Consider the following 26,715-nt stretch of genomic DNA (forward strand, 5'->3'; position numbering starts at 1 on the left):
CTACCTGAAAGGTTTGGGATCATTTATTAAAACACGAAACATAGTGTTTCGCCGATATCTCACGTCACCTAATTGTCGTAGATCAATCACCACTGCGGAGTATCGGAGCTTGACCCAAGCAAGAGTCTATTTGATCAATCTATCACACACTATCCTTCATATTCTTCTTCAGCCGCTCGAATATAGTGCTCCAGCCATCTATCGACGAAACTAGGGTAGTCATCAAATTCCATCTCTTCGTCCTCATGTGAACCAACCAATCTCTCGTAAGCTGCTTCTCCATCTTCACTGCTCGGTGGTGAAGGTCTATTCATCTCATTGTCAAACTGAACACCCCCATCAGATCCCTCATCCACACTGGATTCCCCGCCCCCCACCTCAAAAATATCAGGGGACCGACTCTCCTCTTCGTCGTCGTCATCGTCATAATGGTTTGGAATATGATCTATGTAAGGCCTATGGCTAGGATTAGACTCCGGACTGCGAGCGAAGTACCATTCGCGATATATAGCTTGGGCGTAGTCTGGGATATGGGCATCTATTCTTGGCTCCACATCATACTCATCAGTTTGTGGCGGAGGCTCTTCACAATCTGAACATGTGATATGCTCGCAGCGTCTCACAGCTTGTTTCCAGAAGTCGTCATCACCGCCTGTTTCTGGATATCGCTCATCTGTCCAATACGGACAGAGGCCTTCATACCCCTCCCATAATCTCTCGAAGTCTTTCCTTCTGTAGTTTCTGTTATACCTGGGGACTCTGGGATATGCATCTCTAAGTGTGCTAATAACATAGCCGCATATCGTGAGAGCAGCATCCCAAAGATCACCTCTGTATGACCCCTTGGACGAATACTGGTTATCGCCATCATTAGGTAAATATGCACGCATTGAAACGCTATGCTGATGATGGTCAACCGCAAGGACATCGGCTCCTTGTTGGATCAGGGAGATGAGGGCTTCTAACTCGTCCCGGTCTCTGCTTCGATGAGCTTTGTAAACAAGACTGTGCAGGCACGTGAACCCCAACGTCTGATGATCGTCTGGAGACCATGACTTTGCCACACGAGCGTTAAGGTTGGCCCCAGCCGCCGCCAGCATATCGACTGCTTTCTTCTTGCTCGTGTTTCTACTCTCTGCCATACAAACCTGGTGAAGTCTTGTCCTTCCATTCAGGTCGAAGCTCTCTAGATCATGCATCGTAAAGTGTCCCCCGTGCTTGAGGAAGAGCTCTGCTGATGGCTAGACTATGTCAGCACACATGTTTGGTATCTTTCTAATACTTACAAGGTCTAGGTTACAAGCCGTGGACAATGGGTTATCCCATCCCGGGTATGATAACGTGGGATCAGCCATATTCTCGAGTAGTACTAGTGTTGTATCATGTCGGTCTAGCCCTGCTATACGCGAGAGGGCAGTACCCGTATGTTCACCCATCTCATCCACGTCTGCTCCAGCCTCGATCAGGAACTTGCACATCTCCACGCTCGCCGTAGCTGCATACTTCACTTAGGTTAGTACAAGTTTCGTAGTCCCATAGAGTACTCTCTTACATGTAGAAGCGGCATACCCTGCTCGTCGTGGTCACGTAGGCTTGCTTTGCCATCCTGCAGCATGACTATGAACTCCTTGAGTGAGCCCTGCTTCACCAATGTAAAGACAGGCGAGTCATTCGGAACTATGCGGCAGACCGATATTCGTGGGATACTCTGAATGCTTCGATCGAAAAGCTGACCCTGCGAAAGCGAGACCGAGAACATCCAGGGAGAACTCGACGGGCGGAACACAAGGTTAGCGACAACATCTCGGAAGGTGTTGATACTTCCAGATGAGCCAGGAGAGCTCCCAGTACATATTCGTCTTCTCTTGTTGGTTGAGATTGTGAGATAGCCATGATCAACATCGATCTCTTCTCTTATTCGCTTCTGCTTGATGATCGTACCATGCGGTAGGTGAGAACGAAGCTTTCGGGAACCAGAGGCTAGTATTTAGAGTCAGTTATAAGTCACAGGAACAAACTGATGACATAGTTACCCGACTGGTTGATTGCAATGATGGGGGCGGAAAGAATCAGTCCTTCTATCAGCTTCAGATCTCCACCTAAAGCCTTCGTATCATCTTCTGTAACGGAACTGTAGCCAGTGGAGTTGCTACTGGGTCTAGACTTTTCGATCGACCTCTCCTTGGCAATCACAACAAATTTTCGCAGGTCATCAATGATCTGTTCAGCATCGTCGGCACCCAAGGTCAGGCCGTCATGGTTTATAAGAGTAGAGAGGCGGGATATGCTAGACTCAAGCTCGGAACAGAGTGCCATGGCACCAATTTGACCAGCCATTGCGCTGTCTATAGCGTCATCTTCTGCGGTTGTCGGAAGCTGCTCGACCTCACTGGCTGCAACATCTTGGTCAAGTTTTGTGTGAAGTTTTGACACCTCTCCAAGTATCTGCTCCAGGATGCTTGCCGTTTCTGTGGCATGAGTATCTATCCTTGATGACACTTGCAAGAGTGACTGTGCTTGAAGAAGGCTAAGGTAAAGGTTCATCTGTGTTGACTTGTCTCGAATCCTGCTTCGCGCACTCTCTAGGTCTTCTTTCTTGACGTACGCGAGAACGCCCTTGTACATGCGACTCGAGCGACTACTGCCAGAGCTTGTAGAGAATTTTGCGAGCCGGCATTCGATGCTCGATAGTTCTGTCGTGCACGCTTGTAGAATGTCATTTAATGACTCAATCGTGCTTGTCGGCGCGTGTTGCAGCGAGCTGCCAGATATCCGCCTGAGAACGGACTGCAGCGACTCTAGATCTTTCGACAATTCGGAGACTATCCTCGGGGCATCTTTGATTAACGAGAGTGACTCATTGATGATCTTGGCTGACTTGAGAGCTAAGAGGACAAAGGCCAGCGTGCTGGCACCCGCACCGATTGCTTCCATGATGGTTTCAATATGGCGAGGCTACAAATGCCACGGTTGAAATGATACATATCACATAGCAAGATGACGGATACTTTCATTGAAGACAGCAAAATCGTTGAGGGAGAACAGAAGAAAAAGCCTTGTGAAGCGCCCGATGTCTCAGCAGACTCAGCCGCACTGAGCTGGGCTGGGCTGTGTCGCATTTTACGCGCCGCCCAACATCTCGTGATTGGCTTCTCATGCAGCAAACCATTCCATATTTGTTCCAAACAGCGCAGATCAGCAACCACGAAAAGACAAAGTGAAAAAATAATAAAAGCCTCTTCATTCTTCCTGGGTTCTCACAACAACTTTCTTTCCAAATTTTCCACTTTCCATGTCCTGAATGCCCTGAATGACTTTCTCCCACCCGACCCCGTCAACAACATGATGTTCGAGTGGCTTCAGAGTCCCAGCAGCTATATGCCTTTCAAGCAACGGAATCCATTTGGCGATGTTGGATGTAATCTGTGCGCCATCCGTCTCATTGGGGCGGCAGAGATGGCCAAGATCTGCTCTAAACTCGCTGATAGAAGATGGTGTTGAGAATGGGGACCTAGCAATACATAAGTGGTGTTGTAAACTTCACAATAGATTGAGAAAACTTACCAAGAGTCAACCGACGTAAGGTATTTCTCTTTCGCATTGGAAGCGGTTTCGAGAGCTTTCACCATAATTTTGTAACCATAAGTGCTCGTGTCCATCATTTTGCCAAAGTTTCCGTCGGTAATCTTCTTGATTTCTGCAACTTGCGCATCGATCGTCTCACGACTGTCAAAGGTCGCTGAAGCTCCGCTTCGGACAGCAATCTGGTCAAAGTTAGCACTACGGTATGCGTACTTAGTCGACAGAACTCACAGATTGCTTAGACGGAGAGCAAGACGCCAGAACCTTATATCCGCAGACTTTACCCAGCTGAGAGTGTCAGATGTAGAAGTTTTGCAAGGCTTGGGTTGCTACCTGTATCGCAAATTGTCCAACATTTCCACTGCCACCCAGAACGACGATCCATTCATCTCTTTCCTGTGCCTTGTTGTCATCATTGGGAAGCTCAAGCCCTGCTCCACTAAGGAGACATAGGGTTGAAGTCTTGTTGAGCTGTCAGCTTCATATTCTCGATCATTGGTCTGCAAGGTCACATAGTTACCAAAAGACATGCTCCAATGGTGCAACTGTCTTCAAGGGAGATGTTGTCGCCCTTTTTGAACAGCAAATCTTCCCGAGCCAGATAAGCTTCTTGAAATGGCGTGAATCGGTTCTGGCCGACTGGCGCACAGCTGTAGACGTAGTCGCCGACCTTCAGCCTGGTAACGTCGGGTCCAACTTCAATGACAACACCTGCGCCATCGCTGCCTAGGACTGCGGGCCACTCGTTTACCATCATCCCAGTGTGATGCTGGAGGGCTTCGCTTTATTGCTTCCATTAGTACAAAGCTCTAAGTGGGCTGCGTATCCGTTATCATACATAGGATTGAGACCCACGGCGAGACATTTCACAAGCACTTGCCTGCCTTCGGGGGACGGGCGGGGGATGGTGTCAACTACTTTGTGAGGTTGGTTGGCTCCTTCGATTATGATGCCTGTTTGGGTCGCCATTTTATATGACGTTTAACGACAAGGGGATTACCTTTACGTGATTAAAAAAAGCTTGGAATGAGAATGCAGAGATTGATGCTGCGAAGCGCGGGGAAGTCTGTATAAAAGCTTACACTACAACGGATCGAACACTTGAAAGACAATGCAAGCCACTCGAATAAGCTTGAGGAGAGAGGTTACTGATCAATGTAATCTCAACGCCACAACACTATCTCATAGGCTGGCGCCGCCCGCCACGATGTCACTGCGCGTAGTTAGTTGGTCCATCTCAAGAGGCGCACTGCCGCTCGGACTGTTGATGTGCCGAATCTATGACTACTGTGCGGCTGAGATGCTTGGACGTATCATCTCACGTCTCACAGAGGAAAGCGCAGTTATTTCTACAGACACAAGCAACAGCTGAATGACTGGTATGCAAGAGTAGATAGTTACAGTTACAGTTAGTGCAAACGGCATCCTTCGTGGCCCGGTCTCACGCCTGTTTCTATAAGAAATCCGTATTCTTGCAGCTCGGCAAGTTCTCGTAAAATGCCCTCAACTTCTGAGGAATTACATGACCAGCTGGACTTTGCCAAGGCTGCTCAAGCTTATGACAAATTGTGAGTATATCCAGAGCAAATTTGATCATTCAGGGAATAAGCCACCATAAAAAGTCTAAACTACCTACTATTAGGCCACCTAGACCCTTTCTTCCGTTGGAGCTTTTGGTTGAGTTTCATAAAATTATTCAAGTAGGAGACATGCTCAGGACTTTTGCTTCTCGGAAGGCGACGAATAATATAGATCAGCGTCAGCAGCATACCACTGTCAAGCGAGTCCCCAGAGCAAAGCTCTTAAGCGCAGTGTTGGTCATTTATGAGTAGCGATTTGCAGCTCTGCTGAGGCATTTGAATCGCCAAAGGAAACTGAATAGCATAGGGCATTTGCAAATGATAGAACACCAACGTGAAGGGGACTGAGAAGACTCTTTGGTTGGAGAGGTTGTCGGAGCAAGCAAAGATATTTGTACTGAAAGTCAGATAGACGAGAGCCGACAGCCTTTGACGGCGAAAACTTCTCACACAAAACTACCACGTTTCTTTTGGAATCCATTGTAGGGTCTCTAAGACAAGGAGAAGTGTAAAGATGAGCTAGCTTGAAGGGGCTACGGCAGGAATCTTGTGAAGAGTCGTATAGTTGAAACGAGGGGTAAATTACCAGTACGATGCGGCTAAACTCAACATCAACAAGGCTGAGCCTGTTATTGGTCGTTATTTGAGTTTGCGATCCTTTCAGGAAACCCTTGTCCTTTGTGCGTTTGACCTAAGCCGACTTCCCCGAAAACTATGGTTCAATAACCCAACTATTTCCTAACCTAGCCGGACCCCAATGATCAATCATGTAATCCTCTGAGCATTTTTGAGCAACATCTCCATCCCGTAAACTTTTTCGGATCACAGGACGACGTTTCCGTGGATCATGGCTCGATATATAAGCGTCAAACCTCCGGACTTCCCAAATAGGAACTGCAAGGAGGAACCCCTCCGAGATGAGCAGTTTCAGTGTTACATCATTTTAATATCCAGTTTAGGGTCTTTTGGACACATGACCGCATCGGCTGTCTGTTCCGGGATAGTCGTTTGTGGCGATGATACTTCAATAATGGCTGAATAAACGTGATGAGTGAGGGGTCGGACTCGATAGAGACGCTCCGAAAGTTTCCACGTCGTGAAAGGCTCTTCGGATGTTCTTGGATCTCATCCGGGAATTATCTGAAGGTGGGCTCTGGTCCGGATCTCTTTGCCGATGGCGACGGTGGCCTTGCACTAACGTTTGAGATCCCGTCGTTCCGGAACGTTTAAACTTCAACGATGCAACTACATTATATGCCTTCGAAATATATATAACGACTGTCACAGACCTCAAGTCAGAATTCTCTTCTACTCATCCACAGTCAACAGTTAAGCATCATCAGTCAATCTTCAACTTCGACAGCTATGGCCTACAAGCTTATCCTCGCCGCCTTTGCGGCTACAGCTCTTGCTGCTCCCGTTGAAGAGCGCCAGTCTTGCAGCAACGGAGTTTGGTACGTCTACAACTCTCGATTACAGCAATATCTACTTACAATGGAACAGGTCTCAGTGCGGTGGTCAGAACTGGAGCGGCACTCCTTGCTGCACCAGCGGAAACAAGTGTGTCAAGCTCAACGACTTCTACTCTCAGTGCCAGCCTGGCACTGCTGAGCCTTCATCAACCGCTGCTGGACCCAGCTCCACCACTGCCACCAAGACTACCGCCACTGGTGCAAGCTCTACTACTGCTGGCGGCTCCGTCACTTCTGCCCCTCCCGCGGCCAGTGGCAACCCTTACTCCGGTGTTGATCTATGGGCCAACGGCTACTACCGCTCTGAGGTTATGAGCTTGGCTGTTCCTAAGCTGAGCGGTGCCAGGGCTACTGCTGCTGCCAAGGTCGCTGATGTTCCCTCCTTCCAGTGGATGTAAGTCAAGCTTAAATACAATATCCATTCGTGTATTGACAAGGTTCAGGGACACCTACGACCACATTTCTCTCATGGAGGATACCCTTGCCGATATCCGCAAGGCCAACAAGGCTGGTGGCAACTATGCCGGTCAGTTCGTCGTCTACGATCTTCCCAACCGTGACTGCGCCGCTGCTGCCTCCAACGGAGAGTACTCCCTCGACAAGGACGGTGCCAACAAGTACAAGGCCTACATCGCCAAGATCAAGGGCATCCTCCAGGACTACTCTGACACCAAGGTCATCCTTGTTATTGGTAAGTTGAGCTTTATTCTTGACATTTAACTAGCTGACCCAATTACAGAGCCTGACTCTCTTGCTAACCTGGTCACCAACCTGAACGTCGACAAGTGCGCCAAGGCAGAGAGTGCTTACAAGGAGCTCACCATCTACGCCATCAAGGAACTCAACCTCCCCAACGTCTCCATGTACCTCGATGCTGGCCACGGTGGCTGGCTCGGCTGGCCTGCCAACATCGGCCCTGCTGCTAAGCTCTATGCCCAGATCTACAAGGACGCTGGCAAGCCTTCTCGCGTTCGCGGTCTCGTCACCAATGTCTCCAACTACAACGGCTGGAAGCTCTCCACCAAGCCCGACTACACCGAGAGCAACCCCAACTACGACGAGCAGCGATACATTAACGCCTTCGCTCCTCTTCTTGCCCAGGAGGGTTGGTCCAATGTCAAGTTCATCGTCGACCAGGGCCGATCTGGTAAGCAGCCTACCGGCCAGAAGGCTCAGGGTGATTGGTGCAACGCCAAGGGTACTGGTTTCGGACTTCGACCTTCCACCAACACTGGTGATGCTCTCGCCGATGCTTTCGTCTGGGTCAAGCCTGGTGGTGAGTCTGATGGTACCTCTGATACCTCTGCTGCTCGCTACGACTACCACTGTGGTCTCGATGATGCTCTCAAGTAAGTTGCTTCCTCTGATATTCTCTCACTACGTTCCGTGCTAACATTTCATCTTCAGGCCCGCTCCTGAGGCCGGAACCTGGTTCCAGGCTTACTTCGAGCAGCTCCTCGACAACGCTAACCCCTCATTCCTGTAAATTATACAAGAATGACTGATCTGAATAAAGTGAAAAGTTTGAAGTTGGATCAGATTACTTGTCAAGGGCCTAGAATGTTTCATTTGGATTGTAACTAGTTACGAGTATATAAATTGACATTTGAACATTGCAGCAACACCAGTGTCGTCTTCTATTCGGATGCTAAGTCATAAAGTTGATAAAAAAGTACAAGAAAGAATGACCAACTAGTCAACAATGCCTTGAGGCAAAACTGAAACATAATCCAACGCAGCAGTTTCCTTGCCATCAGCCTTTCCAATGATCACGAGCTTGTCACCTGGTTGGATCTTGACACCTTCAAAGGTGATACGAGTGGCAGAGTGACCGTCAAGGAACTCACTTGGCCAATGGCCAAGTCGCTCTTCGTTGTCTCCGACCCACTTGCCGATCAGTCGTTTGTTAAGATATACAGACCAAGTAGACTTGCCGCCAACAATATCATAGTAGTTGACAGCAAGATTATATGTGCCCTTGGGTGACTTAAGCGTGGTGCTGGCTGTTCCGGTGCTGTTTGTGTAAATAGCAACATACTTGGAAGCAGTCTCAGTAGGGGCGACATTGACAGGCTTATAGCCATCGAGTTCCATCTTCTCAGCCTCAATTCTGTAAGGATGGTTACGAACACGATTCTGCTCGTCAGGGATGCCAGACAAGTTGCGGTAGAACTCGTTGATGGCGTCTCTCCAAACAATTGAGTGACCAGCCTGGTACTTTAGTCTGAAGAGATCGTGGTCAAGTCTGTCATCATCGATCTTGCCCTTGAGCGACGCCCAGGTCTTGTGGAAAGTCTGAGCTGTAGCGGCACCCTTGTAGTGAGCGTCGTAGAAATGCTGAATCACAGTCTTGCCAGAGTGGAGCTTAAAAGTGTATGGGACGTGGTGGAACCAGAGCATGAGATCATCAGGGGTCGTTTCAGTGCTCTCGAACCTTTTGGCAACTTCAGAGGGATACTGGCCAGCGTTTCCAGTTCCATTCTTGACTGTACGATCCATACCAATATGATCGCGGGTTGCCCTGGTCCATTGTCCCCAGCCGTTGTTGTCCTGCGAAGCTGGGTTGGGTCCGTAGTGGGCGTAGAGAATATCAGTCAAGGTCTGAATGCCCAGGTTGCCAGAATAGTTCTCATAGGCCGGCCAAGAAGCCATAGACATATCAGTAATAGCTTTTCGGACCTTGTTGTCGAGTCCGAATGTCAGACGCGTCCAGTCCTCGAGAATTTCCTTGGAATCCGCTGTAGGATCCCAAGCAAGACGTCCAAATGCGTACAGGTTAGACATCGACAGATGACTTCCAAGCCACGTCTTGTCTAAACCAACGTTTGTGACACCAGCATATCCTCCTAGACGTCGCTTGAAGACCTTTCCTGACACTATGTCGCGAACCTGGGACTTTTTGCCGTCGATTCGCATATCGAAATCCAGGATCGTCTTCCATAATGGAGGCAGATAGACAAGATGACATTGCTGCCCTAAGTACTCTTGACTGATCTGCAGTTCGATAGCACTATTGGTCTTTCGAAGATGTGAAAACAAAGGACTAACAGGCTCCCTGATTTGGAAGTCAATAGGGCCATATTTGATCTGAACGACCACGTTGTCGTCAAACTTTCCGTCCAGCTCCTTGAAGAACTCGACAGCAGCGTTGGCGCGGTCAGCCTTCCAGTCAGTCCAGTCAAGCTTGTCGTAAACAAAAGCTCTAAACATCACAACACCGCCGTGGGGCTCAAGGGCTTTGGCAAACATGTTGGCGCCATCAGCTAAAGTGCGGTTATACGTGATAGGTCCAGGCTGGCCCTCTGAGTTTGCCTTGACCAAATAGCCAGCCATGTCAGGAATGCCATCGTAAAGACCATCGGTCAGTTCATGCCACCACTTGATCACCTTCTCGTCAAGAGGGTCAAATGTATCCAGGCCCCCGAGCAATTGGGGTGACGCAAAGTTGAGAGAGAGACCGACCTGAACACCCCAGGGACGAAGCAGGTCGGCAATCTCGATAAGGCCCTTACGGTTCTCAGAGTTGAATAGTCTGACATCGGCATTGACGTTGTTGATGACCACGGCGTTGATACCGATGGAGGCGAGAAGACGTCCAAAGAGAGGAACCCGTGAGAGGTCCTTTCGCACGTTCTTGACACCGTCGAAAAAGATGGAAGGACCGCCGTAGCCTCTTTCGATGGAGCCATGGGTCGAGCTTGCGTTGAGGTTGTCCCACTGATTAGCCCATCGAATGGGCGCACTCGGGTTCGATGCGCGCTCGACTTTCTTGAAGTTGCCCTGGCCGAGCATTGAGAGGTACTCAAAGGCGCCATACAGAGCACCGCGCTCATTCTGACCAATGATCTTGACAGAATTTCCAGAAGTGCTGAGCCAGTAGCCATCGGCCTCAAGCTTGGGATGAGACAATTTGCCCTTGCATGCCTTCTTGAGGTTCTCCTCGGTGGTGACGACAATTGACTGCGAGAAGTCGCACGACTTTGAGTTGCTCTCGGTCTTCAAGTCGATGTTGAGAATACCGCTGAAGCCCTTCTGGAGTTCCGAGGCGGCACTGCGGAGGGGACTCTTTGCGGAACCACCAATTACATGGATCCTTTGGGGAAGCGACTTGGCATTGATGGAGACGCTTGATGGCAAGCGAGCATATCTCAGCCAACCATCAATACCATCCTCTGCGATAACGCAGGTGAACAAAGTGAAGAGTAAAGCCGAGAGCCACATGGTGAGCTATGACTGCGCTTGTGATGGTCTTTGACGTTCCGCTCGATTGAAGCCAGGCCATCGTCTTATATCGCAGCATGTCTCACGATGACATGCGGAGTAATTACTGGTGAATTGATTCAGGCTATTTGAATTAGCCTTGAGATTATGGCTACGGCTGAGATCGACAGCCGATGATGCTGTATTAGTTAGTCCATCAATCGGCATCCAGGTTCACTTCGGGGTAAATGGACCGAGCTTCACTGTTCGTCCGGACTTGGCTGATCTTTTGGACTCAAGGCCAGGTGGACTGGGGTCATAGTGTGAGAATAGCGGATATAAGGAAATAACGCCAGTGAAGCCTTGGGAGAGCTTCATTGGAGATTACCTACGCTATCATAATTGATGATGAGCTCTTGCAAGCTGCCATAATCTACGCAGTAGTCTAAACTCTACAATAAGCCTCGAGAGATTAAGCTTAAGTTCTGTGAACGGCAGATCAATCTGGCAATAGAACGGGACAGTGCGCAGCTTTATTTCCCCGCGAAGTGACATCGGCAATCTCTCCGAAATTCTAGCCATTGCCAATGTTGATCTCTGTACTGAAGCGTGCAAGCTGAAGTTTATGTATTTAGGCAAAAACGATGTCGGCGATCAGTTATGTATGCCGTCCGTTTCATGCAGGGGACATGACATGAGAGGGATCTGCACAACTCATGTATAACATGGATGATGTGCTATGCATATGCTATGCAGAGAAATGCATGCACAGAAATCCATTTTGAACAGAACAGGACAGAACAGACAATTGTTTCGTTTCCTTGCCGTCAGGGCCGAAGGGACAGGTATAAGTGCGCCCGCAGTGGTTTAGCGAGTGTAACAGTCACACAGCGCACAAATTGACAACACAACTATTTTTCTGAAACGCAAATTCTGAGTCAGAGCCAGCAAAATTCGAATTGGTATGTGCTGGTGCTGGTAGAGAGCTTGGATCCCTCAAAATTTTCGACTTGGGATGACTTGCTGTCCTATTCTTGGCAGCTTGACTCACTCACAGCAACGAATAGGTCACCTGATCCATATAAAACATGTGGCTAGTGACTTGTGTAACAGCGAATTTCTGATGAGAATTTTTCTGCACAACGATTGTCATGCAAATTGTGGCGATTTGTGCAAGTATCCATGATCTGATTCGACCGGAACGCTCTGCCAGCGCAGCACAGCACGACACTGAGCTAAGTTAAACCCGGCACATGGAGACCCAAAATCGAGGCCCTCCAGTGGGCATCTCCACTATTAGGCGCTATAGTGGACTCCGATGTCAAGCTTTTGTGACTTGGGCCAAAAGCAAAGGGATCGTCTTGATCATAGACAAGCATACACCCCTGGCAAACTATACAGCCGCTTTACGTTGCATGCATGGCCAAATCAGCTCGAACTCGCATGCCATCTTACCCAAAATCCACAGGCTAAGACATGCAAAAGTCTGGTTTGGTCCATGGACCCGTTCTTCATGGCATGTTGGCCGCGTAACAGTTCATCGTTGTTGGCTACATGAGGCTGCAGACCACTATTTCGGTGCATGAGCCCCGTTGAACGTGTTACAGACCTCCACTACGTTAGTAACCGTACAATGTTGAGAAATGACCTCTCTCTAATTGGCATCCTTGCTCTGGCCTTCTCCATGTATAAACCACCACATCGAGAGACTTGACAAGGCCCCGGGATGGTCCTCCGTAAACAACGTCGGTCTGGCTATAAAAGCGGGCGGCTGCCTGTTCACCAAACGGTTCTCATTTGGATCATCTCATTCTATCCTTATTCTTACTAGTATAATGCTTAATTAATCTATCTATCTATCTATTCATTCATCTCTACTTACCTCTTTTTTTAATAGCCATAATGAAAGACCGAACAAGCGATCATATTCATTTTCCTCAGCATGCCCATCGCATTCCACGACGCTCAGATGGTGTGAGTGGATACAGCGATTTGCTGGGGAGGGCGGTGTTGATATCCATCATCAACTATCTCGCTGATGTTGTCGATGCAATTGAAGACATCAAGCTGCCCAAACAGCACAAAGATCGTACCAAGTTGAAGAACGATAAGAAGAGAATGTGCGATACTGCTGTCAGAGGTGCAAACACGTTGACAGCCCTGTTCAATTCGGCAAAGGGCCAGACCAAGTACACAGACCCAGCCCGTGAGTCAACCCCTGCAATCAGCAAATCCATCTAACCTTATCACAGCAAAGAACTTGCCGCTCTACCGAGACGAAATCCGGGGTCAGTTATTGTATCCCCTGTCGAAAGCCAAGACATCGAAGCCCAGCCTTGGCAAATCTTTCACATTCGCCCCATGGCAGCAAAGACTCACCGCCATCTTGTCTGGTATTGAGGAAGAAGTCTGCTGGTGGCTCAGGCTTCAACGTCCAACCAAGACATATGACAAGCGCTCAACAACGCATAGCCATACAAGCAAGGCATACGGCCAACGCTCAACCGCTAGCAAGCCCTATGATCAATACTCTACACGCACGGGCAAGACTGACCAGCGATCGTCGAGGCCCAAGCAGACAAAGAGCCATTCTCAACGAGGGAAGAGGAGCCGTTCACCTTCACCCTCTGGTGGATGTGCTGTTATGTAGCTGGCTACATCGAATTGAGAAGCAGTAGCTAGTCCTACTTACAAAATTTGGATACTTACGGTTTATGGAAGCAACGGATCATGAAGGAATGAAAACATGGGTGGCACGGATTTTGCTTAGGGATAAAAACGGATTCAGGGAGTCGCTGGCACGGATAAAATTGGGACAATGGACGGCGGCATCTTTCGGAGCCAAATTGCATATATCAACATGGGACGGACGGAACTTTGTTTGCAGCGTAGGATTAAATACACCATTTGCGAATTGAAATTGATACTTTGTTACTTATGAGCCTCCGTAACTGACACGTGTACGTGACAAATCTTTGTAACCCTGTTGCCTGGCATGGATGTTGATACCTTCCTTGTTCGCTTAAGAATTATCAGCCAAGCAGCTATAAGCCAGACTTCCAGCCTCCTTTGAGTTTTCATCCGGGTACCCCACAGTCGTTGTTCGACGCAATCTGTTCTCAAGAAACTGCCGAAACGTCCCGCATGGAATGTCCTCCGAATCATGAAACTCAATAGTAGCCCAGTCCAACTTCTTCATCTCATCGTAGCTTCCATAATGCGCTTCAATGACCTTGATCTCCTGCTTCTTGTCATCTTCCGAGATATCCGACCCTTCCAATGCTGTGTCGTATGCTTCCAAAACTTTCTTGGTACAATCGGGTGTGATTAGTAGAATGCCGAGAACATCTTCACGGCCAATTTCAATATTTGGGCCGGAGTTTGGCCAGTCATCTCTCTTTGGTAGATCCAGAACGAGTACTCCGCTGATGTTTTCATGAAATTGAACATAAGGGACTTCAAATAAAGGATCAGACCATTGGACATCGTCGACGCTATGGAGAGGAGGGTCGAGATGAAAGCCGTTCCATGTGCCTCCAAATCCATTGGTGATCTTCAGAAACTCCTTGTAGTCATCTGGTAGTGTTACTTTCAGTCTCTTCTCCAGTGATGATATCTGCTCATCTGTAGCCGGTGGCAGATTGAAAAGTGTTTCTGGAGGATCTTGTTCCATCTCTTCCCAGTAGCCGAGGGACTTGGGCTTCGTGTTCCGTTCAAGCTCCAAAAGCACGTCCTTCATGGGTTTTGACTCTATATCTAGTGGTTTTCGACCCTTGCTAAAACGCTCTGCGAATGTCGCAACGACGTCTTTGCCAAGGGCCTCGATTTTCCTCTTGTCAACAGGGACTTTTCGGGCCAATACACCAGTAGCTAGCAGTCCACTGAGATCATGGCGCCCAGCAAGGCGCGAGATAATCCCTCGCTTGTATAAGTTCTGGGCGATGAGTTCCAGAACTTCTTGAACTCTTGAATTGTTCTGGATTTCTTTCAGGTCGGAGCTCTGCTTTGAGGCCAATCTGAAGGCACTGGATAGGGCATCAGCCAAGCTTGAACCGTCCGCGCCATATTGATGGACCTTCTTTATCTGCTCCTGAAAGTTGGCTTTGTCATCTTGTTCCTCGGTATCGTCGATGTCGAGGGAGTGCTTGGATGCAGTCTTGTCAGATACTGCTTCACTTCTTTCCTTCTCCGGGATTTCATCAGGCCATATGTGTGCAGCCGCAAAGAATGGCTCAAAGTGATGGAGCTGCTTACGCTGCCATTGAGAGGTAGTATCCTGGAGGAGCAGTGATACTAAGTCTTTGGCGGTATCGATTTCACCAAGTACAGAGAACTCTTCGGCCAATTCAACCAGCTTTCTGTAAACTTCTGGAAGTGAAGTGTCTGTCAAGATCCCTTGGCGGTCAAATTTGTTTGGTTGGGCCATTGTGATGAATGTGAGGATGAAGGACGTTTCACGGTGTTGAGGGTTTGATACAAACATGTTTTGAGTGTCTCACGCTGCTTATGCTTGACGTCATGCGGCTCGGGCACTTCTCGATGGAGGCTAGATCAGTTTTTCACTCGCATAAATCAATAGTATCGTTCAATCGGGTCAGGATTTCTTGGTTCGATATTGCATGTTCAGCGTCCAGTATCACAAAAGAATTGGATACCGTTGGCCAGTGAGGAAATGTGACGGTGGTTTTTTGGGACCTAAACTACAAATGGTCAAGATCAAGATGTTTACTCTTAACAGTGATGATTTGCTTTGTTATTTCTTCGTTCTCTAACACGCTTCGCACTAAGTTGACAGCCCTTTCGAGGCGTTGGGCACGGATAGTTCTGGCATCAACTACCGAGTGTACGTTTTGCTGCCAAGATTCAGGTTGCGAAACGAAACCAAGGCAACCATGGTCCTGACAGTGGAGCTTGTATCCCAGTTATGATCCAGGAGAACATAAGCAAGCAACTAAAGAATAGCAAAAAGCAGTCATTACTCAGACTAGGTAATTAGCAAGACACTTTACAGATAGGGTGAAAGATTGTCAAGGATTAGATAGCGTAGGAATAGGTCACTTGCGAATGGGTGGAGCAACGATTTGTCCTAAGACTGCTTCGTATTAAACAGACAAAGCTAAAAACTATGAGCACAGTACCAGACTATCCCCTCTTCATCTAAGTGTTTTGAAACGATCAACAGGACTCTTTTATACAAGGTTGACCAACCACCACTTCAACTCTTCCACCTTTGCTTCAACTTCCCCCCTTCACTAAAACAAAACACTACAGCGTCTCCCAAGAAAAAAGGTTGCTCGCTTAAGCGGAGCAGGGAGAGCCGTTGGAACCAGCCTGTCCCTGGAACTGCTGGTTGCCGCCCTGGAAGCCACCGTTCTGACCGTTGTTGTTGCCAGCCTCGGGAGCGACAGAGGGAGCGGCCTGCTCACCACCGGTCTGCTGACCGTTACCGGCCTCGGGAGCGGGGGTAGAAGCGGGAGCCTCGGTGTTGCCACCAGTAGAGCCACCGGTAGAGCCACCAGCGGAAGCGGCACCGTCCCAGACCTTGGGGCCGGGCATGGGGAAGGCCTTAGCACCGTTGTAGATGGAGAAGTTGGCGTACTCATCGGTATCCTTGTAGGCACCGGGGAACTTGACCATCTCGGCGTCGACAGTGCCGTCGGAGCCACCGGTAACCTTGACCTGAGCGCAGGAGACGTAGTGCTCGGGCTGGTTGACGTGAGATCGGTGGACACCGATGTGCTCAACTCGGAGGAGGTACTCGCCGTTGGGGGTACCCTGGGGGATCTTGACGTCGAAAGAGGTGGCGTCGTAGTTGCACCAGGCGTCCTTGGTGAAGTCACCACCGGCGTTGCAGACACCCTCCTCCATGATCTTGAACCAGTCACCGTCACCCTTGTAGGACTTGACGTCGCCACCAGCGGCGGACATGTAGGCCAGAGTAGGTCCGGGGTGACCCATCTTGGCACCGACAGCGAGCTTGAAGGTCATGACATCGCCGCCCTTGACCTCGAGGACCTCAGTGTTACCACCGGTTCCGGTGGCACCCTGGTTGCAGATGATGTCCTCACCATCAGCGAAAGAGTTGTCGCGGATGTCGGCGGAAGGGTTGGAGGAGAACTTGATGGGGTTGTACTTGGTAGGACGGGTGAAGTCACGGATGTACTGGAAGGACTTGGACTCGGCACCGTTGAGAGCGCTGACGTCGAAGAAGTAGTGGGCAGAGGCGACCTGCGAGAGGGCAGCGAGGGCGAGAGCGGAGAACTTCATTTTGAAAAGAGTTGGTTGGTTTGAGGGATAGTAAATTGATTGGTAGTGCTGGAGACTGGCTCGGTTGAATTGGAACGAAAGGAACGAGAGACTAGCTCTTCGAAAGAAAGACTGAAGTGAATGAAAGAAGATGAAGATCTGTTGATGGTGATGAGAAGGGAAAAGGTCGAGAAGGACGGAGGACATGCGATATCTTTATAGATTCTGGATCTCGAGTCTCCCTACCATCAATCTTTGGCGCCACACAGGGGATATCCATTCTACGCGGCGCGGCACTCGGCCTTACGCCAGAGAGAGCCAGTTTTTCGTCCGGTGGAAGAATATCCTTGGTCCTTGGAGCGCCTAAAGCCCCAGCTCATTCAATTCAAAACGCCAAGATGGGAAAAACATTTCTTCTCCATAGGCAAAAGAACCCGGTCATGTTGGTGGTCTTCGCTTCGCCATCTCGATCAGACCTGTTGTTACAGAGTGCGGCGGGTGGCAGCCGTATTCTAGGGGATGTTTCAGTGGATGAAATGTTATTGCACCAATCAACAACGCTGTTTAATTTAACTAAGGTTGTTGACAGCTCGTTTAGGCTCGTTCATAAACCACGACAAAACAACCTAAAAAATATGCTTCAAAGACGGGTAGATTGACTCTGAGCCATGGCTGATCAACTAAAACTCAATTGGTTGAACTATCCGTTCCTTTTCCTGCTTCAATCATAGTTCTCCAGCTCCAACAACGCCGTGGCGGATCCAGCCTGAGTCTATTCTCGCGGCCATTCTCACGGCGCTGATTGAGGTAAGGCGAGGCCATGAAACGCTCATTTCAATCAGGGGGGCTCAAGGCTTCTTGGCGGTAGGGGTCTGGAAACGATGTCTTTTTGAGGTACTGATAGTGGGGGGGGGACGGCCCCTGGCTGGTGATCATAGCTTCACCAAATTAAGTTGACCGCTGAACAGTCTATTATTGTTAACCTTAAACGAACCTAGACGAGGTCATCGAATTTGCAAAATTCATGATTTATGGTAGTACGAGGCGAGGTTCAAACAGTTTTCAGCATGTTTCAACAACTTTTGTCGAGAAGATCCTAAAGCGGTGCTACAACGACGCACGGCATTTTATCGAACCACATGAACTGATCTTCAGAACAAATGTGAGCGCCAAGGTGCCTGACAGTGTTTTGTTTTGTTCGGCGAACATGTTTTTCGTGGAAAGTGAAACTGGCCTTGAAGTTTATGGCTTGAGCGGCTCCTCACCACGGGATGTACCACAGTTAGTGCCTACAGGACGTTTGATGTCAAACTTTAGTATGGGGCGATACCCAAAGAGTAACTCTTGCGGTGGCATACGGACAGTAGCCTAGTCAGGTCCCGGTTTACTGGGAGCTCGATCAGATCCAAGCGCAACGGAGACTAGCACGACTTTTGCATTGCGAAACTTGGTCCTTTACTAGGCCATTTAGAAGATATTACTCCGTGGCCGCGATTCCTCCCACGGGAATCGAACTGTATTGATTCATAATGTTGAATCATCACAATTTTCGCATGGGCTTCCACTGCGACCCTGCTGTACTCGAGACAGCTACGGTTTCAACAATACGCAACTTTCAATGGCGGATGGTGTGAACAAACAGCCTGTAAAACAGCCGCAAACTTCCATCGAATGACGTTGGATGCATTAAGCGCATAGCAAATGTTACGTATGCGAGTTGTTGGAAGAACTTGCGTATCCTTGATTGCAGAAATTGAGGTTGCCTTGCTTAGAGTTCGCTGTCAACTTTAGGGGCTTGCGATCTTGGCAGGGGCCACAAATAAGCTTATCGCTGGAGGCTGACTGAACAGCACTTCTGCATGCGTTAGTGGGAAATACCTTAGTTCCTATAAAGTTAATTACCATGCGAGATCAGTTCATTAAACTGACACTTGGGAAAGCTCTAATGTCATCTCGATACCATGTTCTATCAATGTCAAAGTTCCTTGGCATTCAAGCATTGTCCGATTACATAAAGATGAGCTGAGCAAATCTCAAACTCGAGCGTTGGGGCGCTAAACCTTTACAGGTCGGTGTTTGCGACCGCCGACACCCGCGGCGGGGAGCTGAGAATCGCCAGGCTTGATCCTGTCTGCCTGTATCGCTTTTCAATGGGGCAAAACATTAGCTACAAAATACCAGTGTTCTATCCCCGACGACCGATGCCCGTGAAAGCCGATGATCTTACTCCTTGTCTGACTTGCGAACCTGGAATCTCACGATTGACGGTGAAGACTGGTCAGGGCAAGCCTGCTAGGGGAAGCCGTCCCGTTATGGGTCCCCGTGTCTGGAGGATCTAGGGATTCCGACACTTCGGGAATCCATATAAACTTTCCGCCAGTCGCTAGCCCAGAATAATCCCTAGATCCCCGCTGCTGTATATATGTGTTCTATTATTACCTGACGCCCTTTCCGCGCTGTAGAAAGATCCCATGATGGTCTTAGCTTCGTTTCGTGGGGTTCGTGTTATACATACCCAGGACTTGTTGAGCTGAGGGATGAACTTTTTGCCATCAGCTGGAGTCGCAAGTGCCGTCATAAAGTCCGACGGACTCTCAACATTTACTGGGGAAGTGAGAATTTGGGAAGGAGGCAAACCAAAGGGGGCAAATTGATGCTGTCTCAAGGTCTGTCATGAAGTTGCAACCAGCATGCCCTATATCTCGTTGGTGGAAGATCATGTAATGGAGGATCTTACGGTTACAATGGCGGGTATCGAATATCTGTGCCGCTATTGCCAATGCAACACGATGACGAGCGGGGGATCATCCCCCTTTCTCCGAAAATCCTCCTACCAACCGCAAGGAATGATGAGATGGAATGGTCAGGAGCATTCATGCTATAGTAATCTGTCATGCACCGTGTTGCGATGTCTTAATTGTATTTGTGGTTGAGTCCCATGACGAGGAGCTTTTAATCACCATATAGAAACGAATATTGGAAACAGTAGGTATGGAAACTTGTCCAATATTTTGAATCCCGCCACAGCTCTTTTTTTCAACTGCAGATATGATGTTCTGATATCCTTCTAGACTGATGTTGCTCCCACTGGACTACTTTACGCATTGATAGCGCGAGATCTATTATGCATGCCGTCTAGGAACGGCACAACTCCCTGCTCAGATCTAGTCATGTCACCTGCTGTGGTTCCATCGCCTTCCATCGGAGCTTTATACTCTTCGATGTGACGCTATAATTGGCTTCTTATTTATATGGAAGATATTGGGGTATCTGAGTCTTCTATGGCAAGATTTCATTGCTATCGAGACACAAAATGTTGACAAGGGTACTTTAGATAACATAAACGGCGTTATGATATTTCCAGATACTCATTCAGAGTCCAAGTAGCCACTACTGATTAGCCAAGTGTCAGGTTCCGTGCTATTAGCGCTCATACTTAGTGAGTATTTTGTGTTTTGAGCAGCGTGTAGATATACGGATGGCTGTCATATCAAGCTAGACACTTCAGAGAAACTGGAAGCACCTGCAATTATATCCCCAGAGGATGGCTAAGTTTTCATGCCGAATTTGAGCCAACTTATACCATGTGTTTAGAGGCCGAGGCCGAGGCCCAAGTCATGAAAGCCATCAGTGTTCGAGCGGCTATTTTTAGGTGGTCCCGTGATTGACCCCGCAAGTCAATTTTGGCGTTATCGATAACAATTGACAACCCTGTACTGTACTGAACGAAGACTTGAATCAAGAAACACCAGCAAGAACTAAAAAATGTAGCAGGAATGGTGTGATAGTTGATTCGGGGTGCAACTTGCTGGCCATATTGCACTTGCGATTCTGTCACTTCAGGGCGACAATTTGCTTTCCCTACGGCGACACTACTTGCTGTGATCAAGGTCAATCAAGCATCATCCCTTGAGTCGGCAATTGTTCCGCAGCCATGAAATTGCATGAAAACAATACTAAACCTGCAAACGCTCCAAATCCAGCGAAGCCAATTCGCCCAATTCTCCCTTTTTGTCATAACAGTCATGAGATCGCCACTTATCATGCAATGGGAGCGTGGGGAGGACTTTTAGCTCCATGCTTGAAAAAGTCGAGAATGTCGATCAACTTACCCTGCATCGTGAAGGGCTGTTTTGACTTTTGGCGCGCGATCGCTCCGCTCTCTCCACCACAAACAAATAACCGGAATTACCAATTTCCGTATTCTTTCGGCGACGCGTATCACTCACTGTATCCAGCACGAAAGGCCTCAGAACCCAACGGTTGGACTAGTTTATCCCTTGGGCTCTGAATTGAGTCATATTGCTGTGCTTGGGTCGCATGGCTTCTTGTGGCACTTAAAAGAGGGTGCAAGGCTTTGTGATATGGAATCTTTCTGACATCATAATTTGGTGTTTGGCGCGTCTGAGCGAAAGCCTGATAAGATAGGGCGCGCTCTGTCCCTCACTTCTGGGCCTCTCCATTTACTGCAGGGCACCTCGTGCACTGATGATGCTCCCTTGGATATTAGCATGCTTTCGATCAGCCTGCGTGATTTAAGTCTCCATTCAGTGATTTGCTGCGATACATTTCGACCCAGAAACTGGGGACCTGTGATCAACAGGAAGCGAAGCTCAGCTCCGCTAACCACTAAGCCGTGTCGATCAATTCACACTCGCGGTAAAGCCCCAACACCAAGCGCCAGGTAATCTCCCTTGGAAAGCCAAAGCAACTGCAAGGGGCACCCATCACCTGAAATAATGAAGCCCAAAGTGAGATTACGATCCAATGAAACACAAAATCTGTCGCCATAGTTCGATCTTCAATTGTGATGGCTGCGTCCGTGCTGCAAGTTGTTTGCCCATCCTGGTTAAGTCGCGAGAGTTCCGATAGATCATCAGCCACCGAAATTGTAGCCATCTTCCATTGAGCCAATGAATCACTGGTTGTTAATGGGTATGATTCAGTGACACATGCGCGTTTGTTCACGGTTGGGCTGGCTAGTGCGAAGATGCTGTTACACTGTCAGTCATTATGTCGCAACCTTGAGTTATTCACTGGCCCGTGGAGATTGTTACTTAAACCCCATGATGCTGCCATCTGACATCCCCGGCTGCTGCTCCTGCTGCTACGCCAAGTATCTCGTCGTAACATCTCACAATGGGTTCACTGAAGCTATCACGAGGTACCAGCGAGACCAGCCGGTCGAGCGATTCGGGTGAGCGTCGCCTGCCTACTACACCTCCCATGAAGATCCTCTTTCTCTGCACCGCGCACAACTCGCTCTCTCAGCAGCTGTATCTTATCCTCAGTCAGAAACACGATGTCACGATTGAGTTTGCGCTCTCCGACAAAGCCATGATCGAGGCAGCGACTCTGTTCCAACCAAACGTCATCGTCTGCCCCTTCATGACTACTCGAGTCCCAAGCGAGATCTTCTCAAAGTATCTCACCCTCATCATCCACCCTGGACCGCCAGGTGACGCAGGACCAAGCGCCCTCGACTGGGTGCTCATGGGCGACGATGGCAACGTCATAGACTCTGATCAACTACTCAAGTCCCAGTCCTGGAGCCAGAACAGCCGGTCGCATTGGGGTGTCACAGTCTTACAAGCTGTTGAGGAGATGGACGCTGGCCCAGTCTGGGCATTTGAGCAGTTCAAGATCGACATCGACGCGCCCGGAGTCTCCAAGTCAACACTCTACCGCAAAGAGGTCACCCAAGCAGCGATTATTGCCACCGCTACTGCTCTGCACCGCATCGTCTCTGCAGCTAACGGCTTCTCCGATTCAGGCATTGCAGCAGCTCTCTCGCGACTGTCACTGCTGGACAAACAGGATATTCACGGCATCTCAGTCGACCTTGTCCCCAACCGCAATTATAAAAGCCTATCCGTGACACTGCGCAAGCCCTTCCTCGGCGGACCGACACATCGCCGACCACTTCTCAAGGCAGCGGACCGCAACTTCGACATCCAATACGAACCCGCCCGGACGATATCGCGAAAGATAAGGTCTGCTGACTCGCAGCCTGGCTGCCTCACAAAGCTGTTTGGAGGAGTCGGTCTCTACGTCTACGGAGGTACGATTGAGGCTGGGAGGGATGCCAAATGCAAACGCGGACCTGGACAAATCATTGGTTGCAGAGACGAGGCTGTCTGCGTCGCCACCTGTGATGGACACGGAATCTGGATCACTCATATCCGCCGAGTGAAGCGCAAGGCTGATCCGATGCTCTGGCCCAAAGTCCCCGCTGTCTCAGGCCTTCTCGATCTCGGCCTCATCAACCAAAGCACCCTGAACAGTTCACTATCACTACGCCCTCTCTTCGAATGGTCCAAAGCAACATACTCAACCCATCAAGAGATCTGGGTAGAATTTGCTGCGAGTGCGGGCAAGCGCCAAGTCGCCTTCGTCTACTTCGAGTTCTACAACGGTGCCATGAGCACATCTCAATGCTCGCGACTCATCGAAGCTCTTGAATTCGTCGCTTTGCATGAGGCTCTTGATGCCGTCGTGCTTATGGGCGGCGACTCATATTTCAGCAACGGTATCGCCCTCAACGTCATCGAAGCCAGTGATGACCCTGCAGCAGAGTCTTGGAAGAACATCAATCGCATCGATGATGTGGTGCACATGCTACTGGACGTATTTCCTCGGAAGAACGTCACTACTATTGCGGCGCTGAGAGGGAACTGCGCTGCTGGCGGCGTGGCTTTGGCAGCTGCTTGTGACGTGGTCATCGCAGGCTCCGAAGTCGTCCTCAATCCCGCCTATCGAACCCTCGGACTCTACGGCTCTGAGTATCACTCTCTATCCTACGTCGGTCGCTGTGGACCAGAGCGCGCAAAGTATATTTTGCGTGCTATGCTACCCATGTCCGCTTCTCAAGCAAGAGACATGGGTCTAGTTGATAAGGTCCTCCCAGCTTCCGGGCATTTCCTTGACATGAGAATACGCCATCACATCAAAGAGCTGAGCTTCACGACTTACAAACCCGGCAAGTGGAAGTCCAAAGTCGATGTGAGTCACACTGGGCTTACAGCAGCGAAAACCCTCGAACTTGGCGAGATGGCCAAAGACTTCTGGAGCGCCAGGTCCGAGAGGTACAACACACGACGGCGAGGCTTTGTTCGGAAAGTCAAGCCAACACAAACGCCGCTACGCTTCGCGACTCATAGACGACGAGATGGGGACCTTGATGAGGAAGAGTCTGACTATTTCGATGATGTCGCAGTGTTTGAGAAGCTGGTCATCGAGAGAATTTCCAAGGAGAGACTATCCAAGATGGACGCAAGGTTGTTGTCCCTCCACGAAGAACTCAGGTCTCACGACCATCCATCTAGCAAAGGTGGTGAGACAAGAAGGCCACAGGAAGGCAAGGGTTTGATGTTTCCTTGTTATTATGAAGTAGATACCCACGTTTGCACTTGATTCTAGTTTTAATTCAAGTTGTTCTCCATCCCAAACTGAGCCACAAAGTCCTTTTTATCATTACCAACCATTCGCCACATAAAGCCTTTGACAGTGCAATCGCTCTCAAAAACCGAACATGAACCCAATAATAATGCTTGAACACACTCCAGACTTCGCCAGACGCTGGCTGCAGCAGCCAAAGTTGTGCTACGACAAGTACTCTTGACTTTTCATGGCTGCTTCGTGCTCTGCGTATAGCTTTTCGTCGGGAGCTGACCTAAGTTGGTCCAAGTAGTCCACACGACACCGGGCCGTCTCGAATACTAACTTCCTCCTCGTCTCCCGCTTAATGATCTCCTTTTGTTCGGCAATGCCCTTCTCTAGAGATGTGATCTTATCTTGTCCATCTTGATGTTGCTTGTTCTTCTGACTTTCCTCTTCCATCGCTTCCAAAGTGTTTTGGACATTCTCAAGCTCCTTCTGCGCCTTCTCATATTCCAGGATAAAGCCGTCGTACATGTCCTGCAGAGTTTCTGAACACTTCCCACCCTGGTCCTCGATCATCGCGGCCAACTTGTGTTTTTCCTCCTTCAATTGCCTCACTTTCTTTTGTTTTTCATCTCGGTCTCGCGTGGCTGTTTGGAGGACGTGTCTGACTTCCATGTCGGTTGCAGCTAAATTATTTCGGGTATTGTCTATCTCCTGGTTGTATCCGTTGCTCAGGTTTTCAGCAGCTTCAATCCTTTCGCATGATGTTCGTAGGCTGCGATTGATAGCATAGAGCATCATTGTTTCCTATGGAGTGAGATAAAATTAGCGTCGGCGCTTATGTGAATATCTGGGGCGTGATACTAACAGCTTGACTGAGACATGCTTCTTCCTCGGCATCGACTAGGCTGGATGCTACCTTGGAGTCATCGATATTGTTTGATACGAATTGTTCGATGTGACGCGAGCGTTTGCTGGGGACTGGAGAGGGCGCTAAGTGGGTGTCAGTCATGGATCCGGCTCAAGAACGAGCTATACAGAAACATACGAGGAGGCATGTCCGGCTTATGAGCCCAAGTCCGATCGGGCGGTGCAGGAGGGGAGTGCTGATGCCGATCGGATGGACCGATTGCACTGCTCACGTTGCTGATATCACTGAGAACACTCATCTCTCTACTGAAGTCAATCCTTTGGAATTGATCGTCATCGCCCTCGTCATCGTCATCATCGTCGTCAAGCTTATCCTGGGGTTGCTTGTTTTGAGCTATAGTGAGCCCTCGCCATGTCTTTGGTCTCGCTTTCCTAAAGGCACCATAGTGGCCCGACTGTTTGCGCTTGTTCTGTTTCGATGTGCTTTGAGAGTTGACCATATTGTCTTCAATCCACTTTCTAGCCTTCGCGCAATCCGAGTTCATGGTGGGCTTGACTGGCTTGCCATTCTTGCTTAATTTCTGGCGTTCTCTGGCCCTTTGTACCAGGAACTCACGCAATTCGTCCATGGTAACCGTTGATCCATGGGCGTGAACAGCTTCAACAGCAAGGGCAAGGTTGAGCGCGGCGTTGGTGCCCCAAGCGGCGACCTTGGGAACGTAATCGCGTGGCAGCCAGTCCCAGGGATACTTCCCAGATGCCTTGTAGATGCGATTGACGCATTTTTGCACCTCCGGGTTTGCATCACCGACCCCAATGTCATCGTAAGAGGCTGGTGCCTCGTCGTGGTTCGCATTCATGGCATATGGTGCGGAATTCGTGTTTGAGGTCGAGAGGAGTCGGCGGCAATCGTAGGGAAATGTCTCGAAGACATAGGTGCGCCCCTTTGACAGGAAGAAGACAGAAGCGAGGGGCGCGATGTAGGAAGAAAAATAATGAATCAGGCTCTGGGCCTGTTGGCTCATGGCAAGAGCAAACAACTTTTGGTCGATTGCGTTGCTGGGAGGTATCTATCGGGGAAAACTGAAGCCGAGCTCCGATTCATCTCTGCTGTGTGTAACAAGACTCAATTACAGAGGGAGAAGAGAAAAGAAGATAAACAAACCCTTGTAGAGTTTCAGGCAAACGAGGCTGCGTTTGCACGCCCATAAGCAAAGAAACTGTTGGTAGAGTTTGGCTGTGCTGTTGGTTGATGTGCGATCGCTAAATAAACCCCAGCGCTTCAGTGGGCACAAACGCCCTGCGTGCCGTGTTGCAGGGGTTTTAGCGGATAATCCCCCGCGAAGGTTACCTTCCATTATGAAGTTATAATGGATCCATAT

At 49.2% G+C, this 26,715-nt stretch overlaps 9 protein-coding genes; 3 read left to right on the forward strand and 6 right to left on the reverse strand.

Annotated features, from left to right (window-relative positions):
• Positions 1–149: 149 nt before the first annotated feature.
• FFUJ_10593 (uncharacterized protein) lies at positions 150–2,934 on the reverse strand (the record flags this gene model as incomplete). XM_023569394.1 has 4 exons in its annotated part: positions 150–1,241; positions 1,287–1,502; positions 1,553–1,980; positions 2,034–2,934. The coding sequence occupies 4 exons, from the start codon at positions 2,932–2,934 to the stop codon at positions 150–152; spliced, it is 2,637 nt and encodes an 878-aa protein (XP_023436616.1).
• A 306-nt stretch (positions 2,935–3,240) lies between these two features.
• FFUJ_10594 (related to oxidoreductase) lies at positions 3,241–4,551 on the reverse strand (the record flags this gene model as incomplete). XM_023569395.1 has 6 exons in its annotated part: positions 3,241–3,511; positions 3,565–3,764; positions 3,814–3,870; positions 3,916–4,044; positions 4,103–4,364; positions 4,421–4,551. The coding sequence occupies 6 exons, from the start codon at positions 4,549–4,551 to the stop codon at positions 3,241–3,243; spliced, it is 1,050 nt and encodes a 349-aa protein (XP_023436617.1).
• A 1,976-nt stretch (positions 4,552–6,527) lies between these two features.
• FFUJ_10595 (probable cellulose 1,4-beta-cellobiosidase II precursor) lies at positions 6,528–8,120 on the forward strand (the record flags this gene model as incomplete). XM_023569397.1 has 5 exons in its annotated part: positions 6,528–6,616; positions 6,666–7,028; positions 7,078–7,325; positions 7,374–7,983; positions 8,042–8,120. 5 exons carry the CDS (start codon positions 6,528–6,530, stop codon positions 8,118–8,120), a joined length of 1,389 nt encoding a protein of 462 aa, XP_023436618.1.
• A 206-nt stretch (positions 8,121–8,326) lies between these two features.
• Positions 8,327–10,855, reverse strand: FFUJ_10596 (probable alpha-glucuronidase precursor; the record flags this gene model as incomplete). The annotated part of the gene is made up of 1 exon (XM_023569398.1): positions 8,327–10,855. The coding sequence occupies one exon, from the start codon at positions 10,853–10,855 to the stop codon at positions 8,327–8,329; it is 2,529 nt and encodes an 842-aa protein (XP_023436619.1).
• Positions 10,856–12,736: 1,881 nt separating this feature from the next.
• FFUJ_10597 (uncharacterized protein) lies at positions 12,737–13,484 on the forward strand (the record flags this gene model as incomplete). XM_023569399.1 has 2 exons in its annotated part: positions 12,737–13,040; positions 13,087–13,484. 2 exons carry the CDS (start codon positions 12,737–12,739, stop codon positions 13,482–13,484), a joined length of 702 nt encoding a protein of 233 aa, XP_023436620.1.
• Positions 13,485–13,856: 372 nt separating this feature from the next.
• Positions 13,857–15,260, reverse strand: FFUJ_10598 (uncharacterized protein; the record flags this gene model as incomplete). Its single annotated transcript, XM_023569400.1, has 1 exon — positions 13,857–15,260. The coding sequence occupies one exon, from the start codon at positions 15,258–15,260 to the stop codon at positions 13,857–13,859; it is 1,404 nt and encodes a 467-aa protein (XP_023436621.1).
• Positions 15,261–16,132: 872 nt separating this feature from the next.
• FFUJ_10599 (related to cellulose binding protein CEL1) lies at positions 16,133–17,101 on the reverse strand (the record flags this gene model as incomplete). Its single annotated transcript, XM_023569401.1, has 1 exon — positions 16,133–17,101. One exon carries the CDS (start codon positions 17,099–17,101, stop codon positions 16,133–16,135), a length of 969 nt encoding a protein of 322 aa, XP_023436622.1.
• Positions 17,102–22,219: 5,118 nt separating this feature from the next.
• Positions 22,220–24,493, forward strand: FFUJ_10600 (related to sensor protein hoxX; the record flags this gene model as incomplete). Its single annotated transcript, XM_023569402.1, has 1 exon — positions 22,220–24,493. One exon carries the CDS (start codon positions 22,220–22,222, stop codon positions 24,491–24,493), a length of 2,274 nt encoding a protein of 757 aa, XP_023436623.1.
• A 189-nt stretch (positions 24,494–24,682) lies between these two features.
• On the reverse strand, positions 24,683–26,358 carry FFUJ_10601 (uncharacterized protein; the record flags this gene model as incomplete). XM_023569403.1 has 3 exons in its annotated part: positions 24,683–25,270; positions 25,332–25,456; positions 25,512–26,358. 3 exons carry the CDS (start codon positions 26,356–26,358, stop codon positions 24,683–24,685), a joined length of 1,560 nt encoding a protein of 519 aa, XP_023436624.1.
• Positions 26,359–26,715: the final 357 nt, after the last annotated feature.

Source organism: Fusarium fujikuroi, chromosome FFUJ_chr10 (assembly GCF_900079805.1).
Source record: "Fusarium fujikuroi IMI 58289 draft genome, chromosome FFUJ_chr10".
NCBI classification, from domain to species: domain Eukaryota; kingdom Fungi; phylum Ascomycota; class Sordariomycetes; order Hypocreales; family Nectriaceae; genus Fusarium; species Fusarium fujikuroi.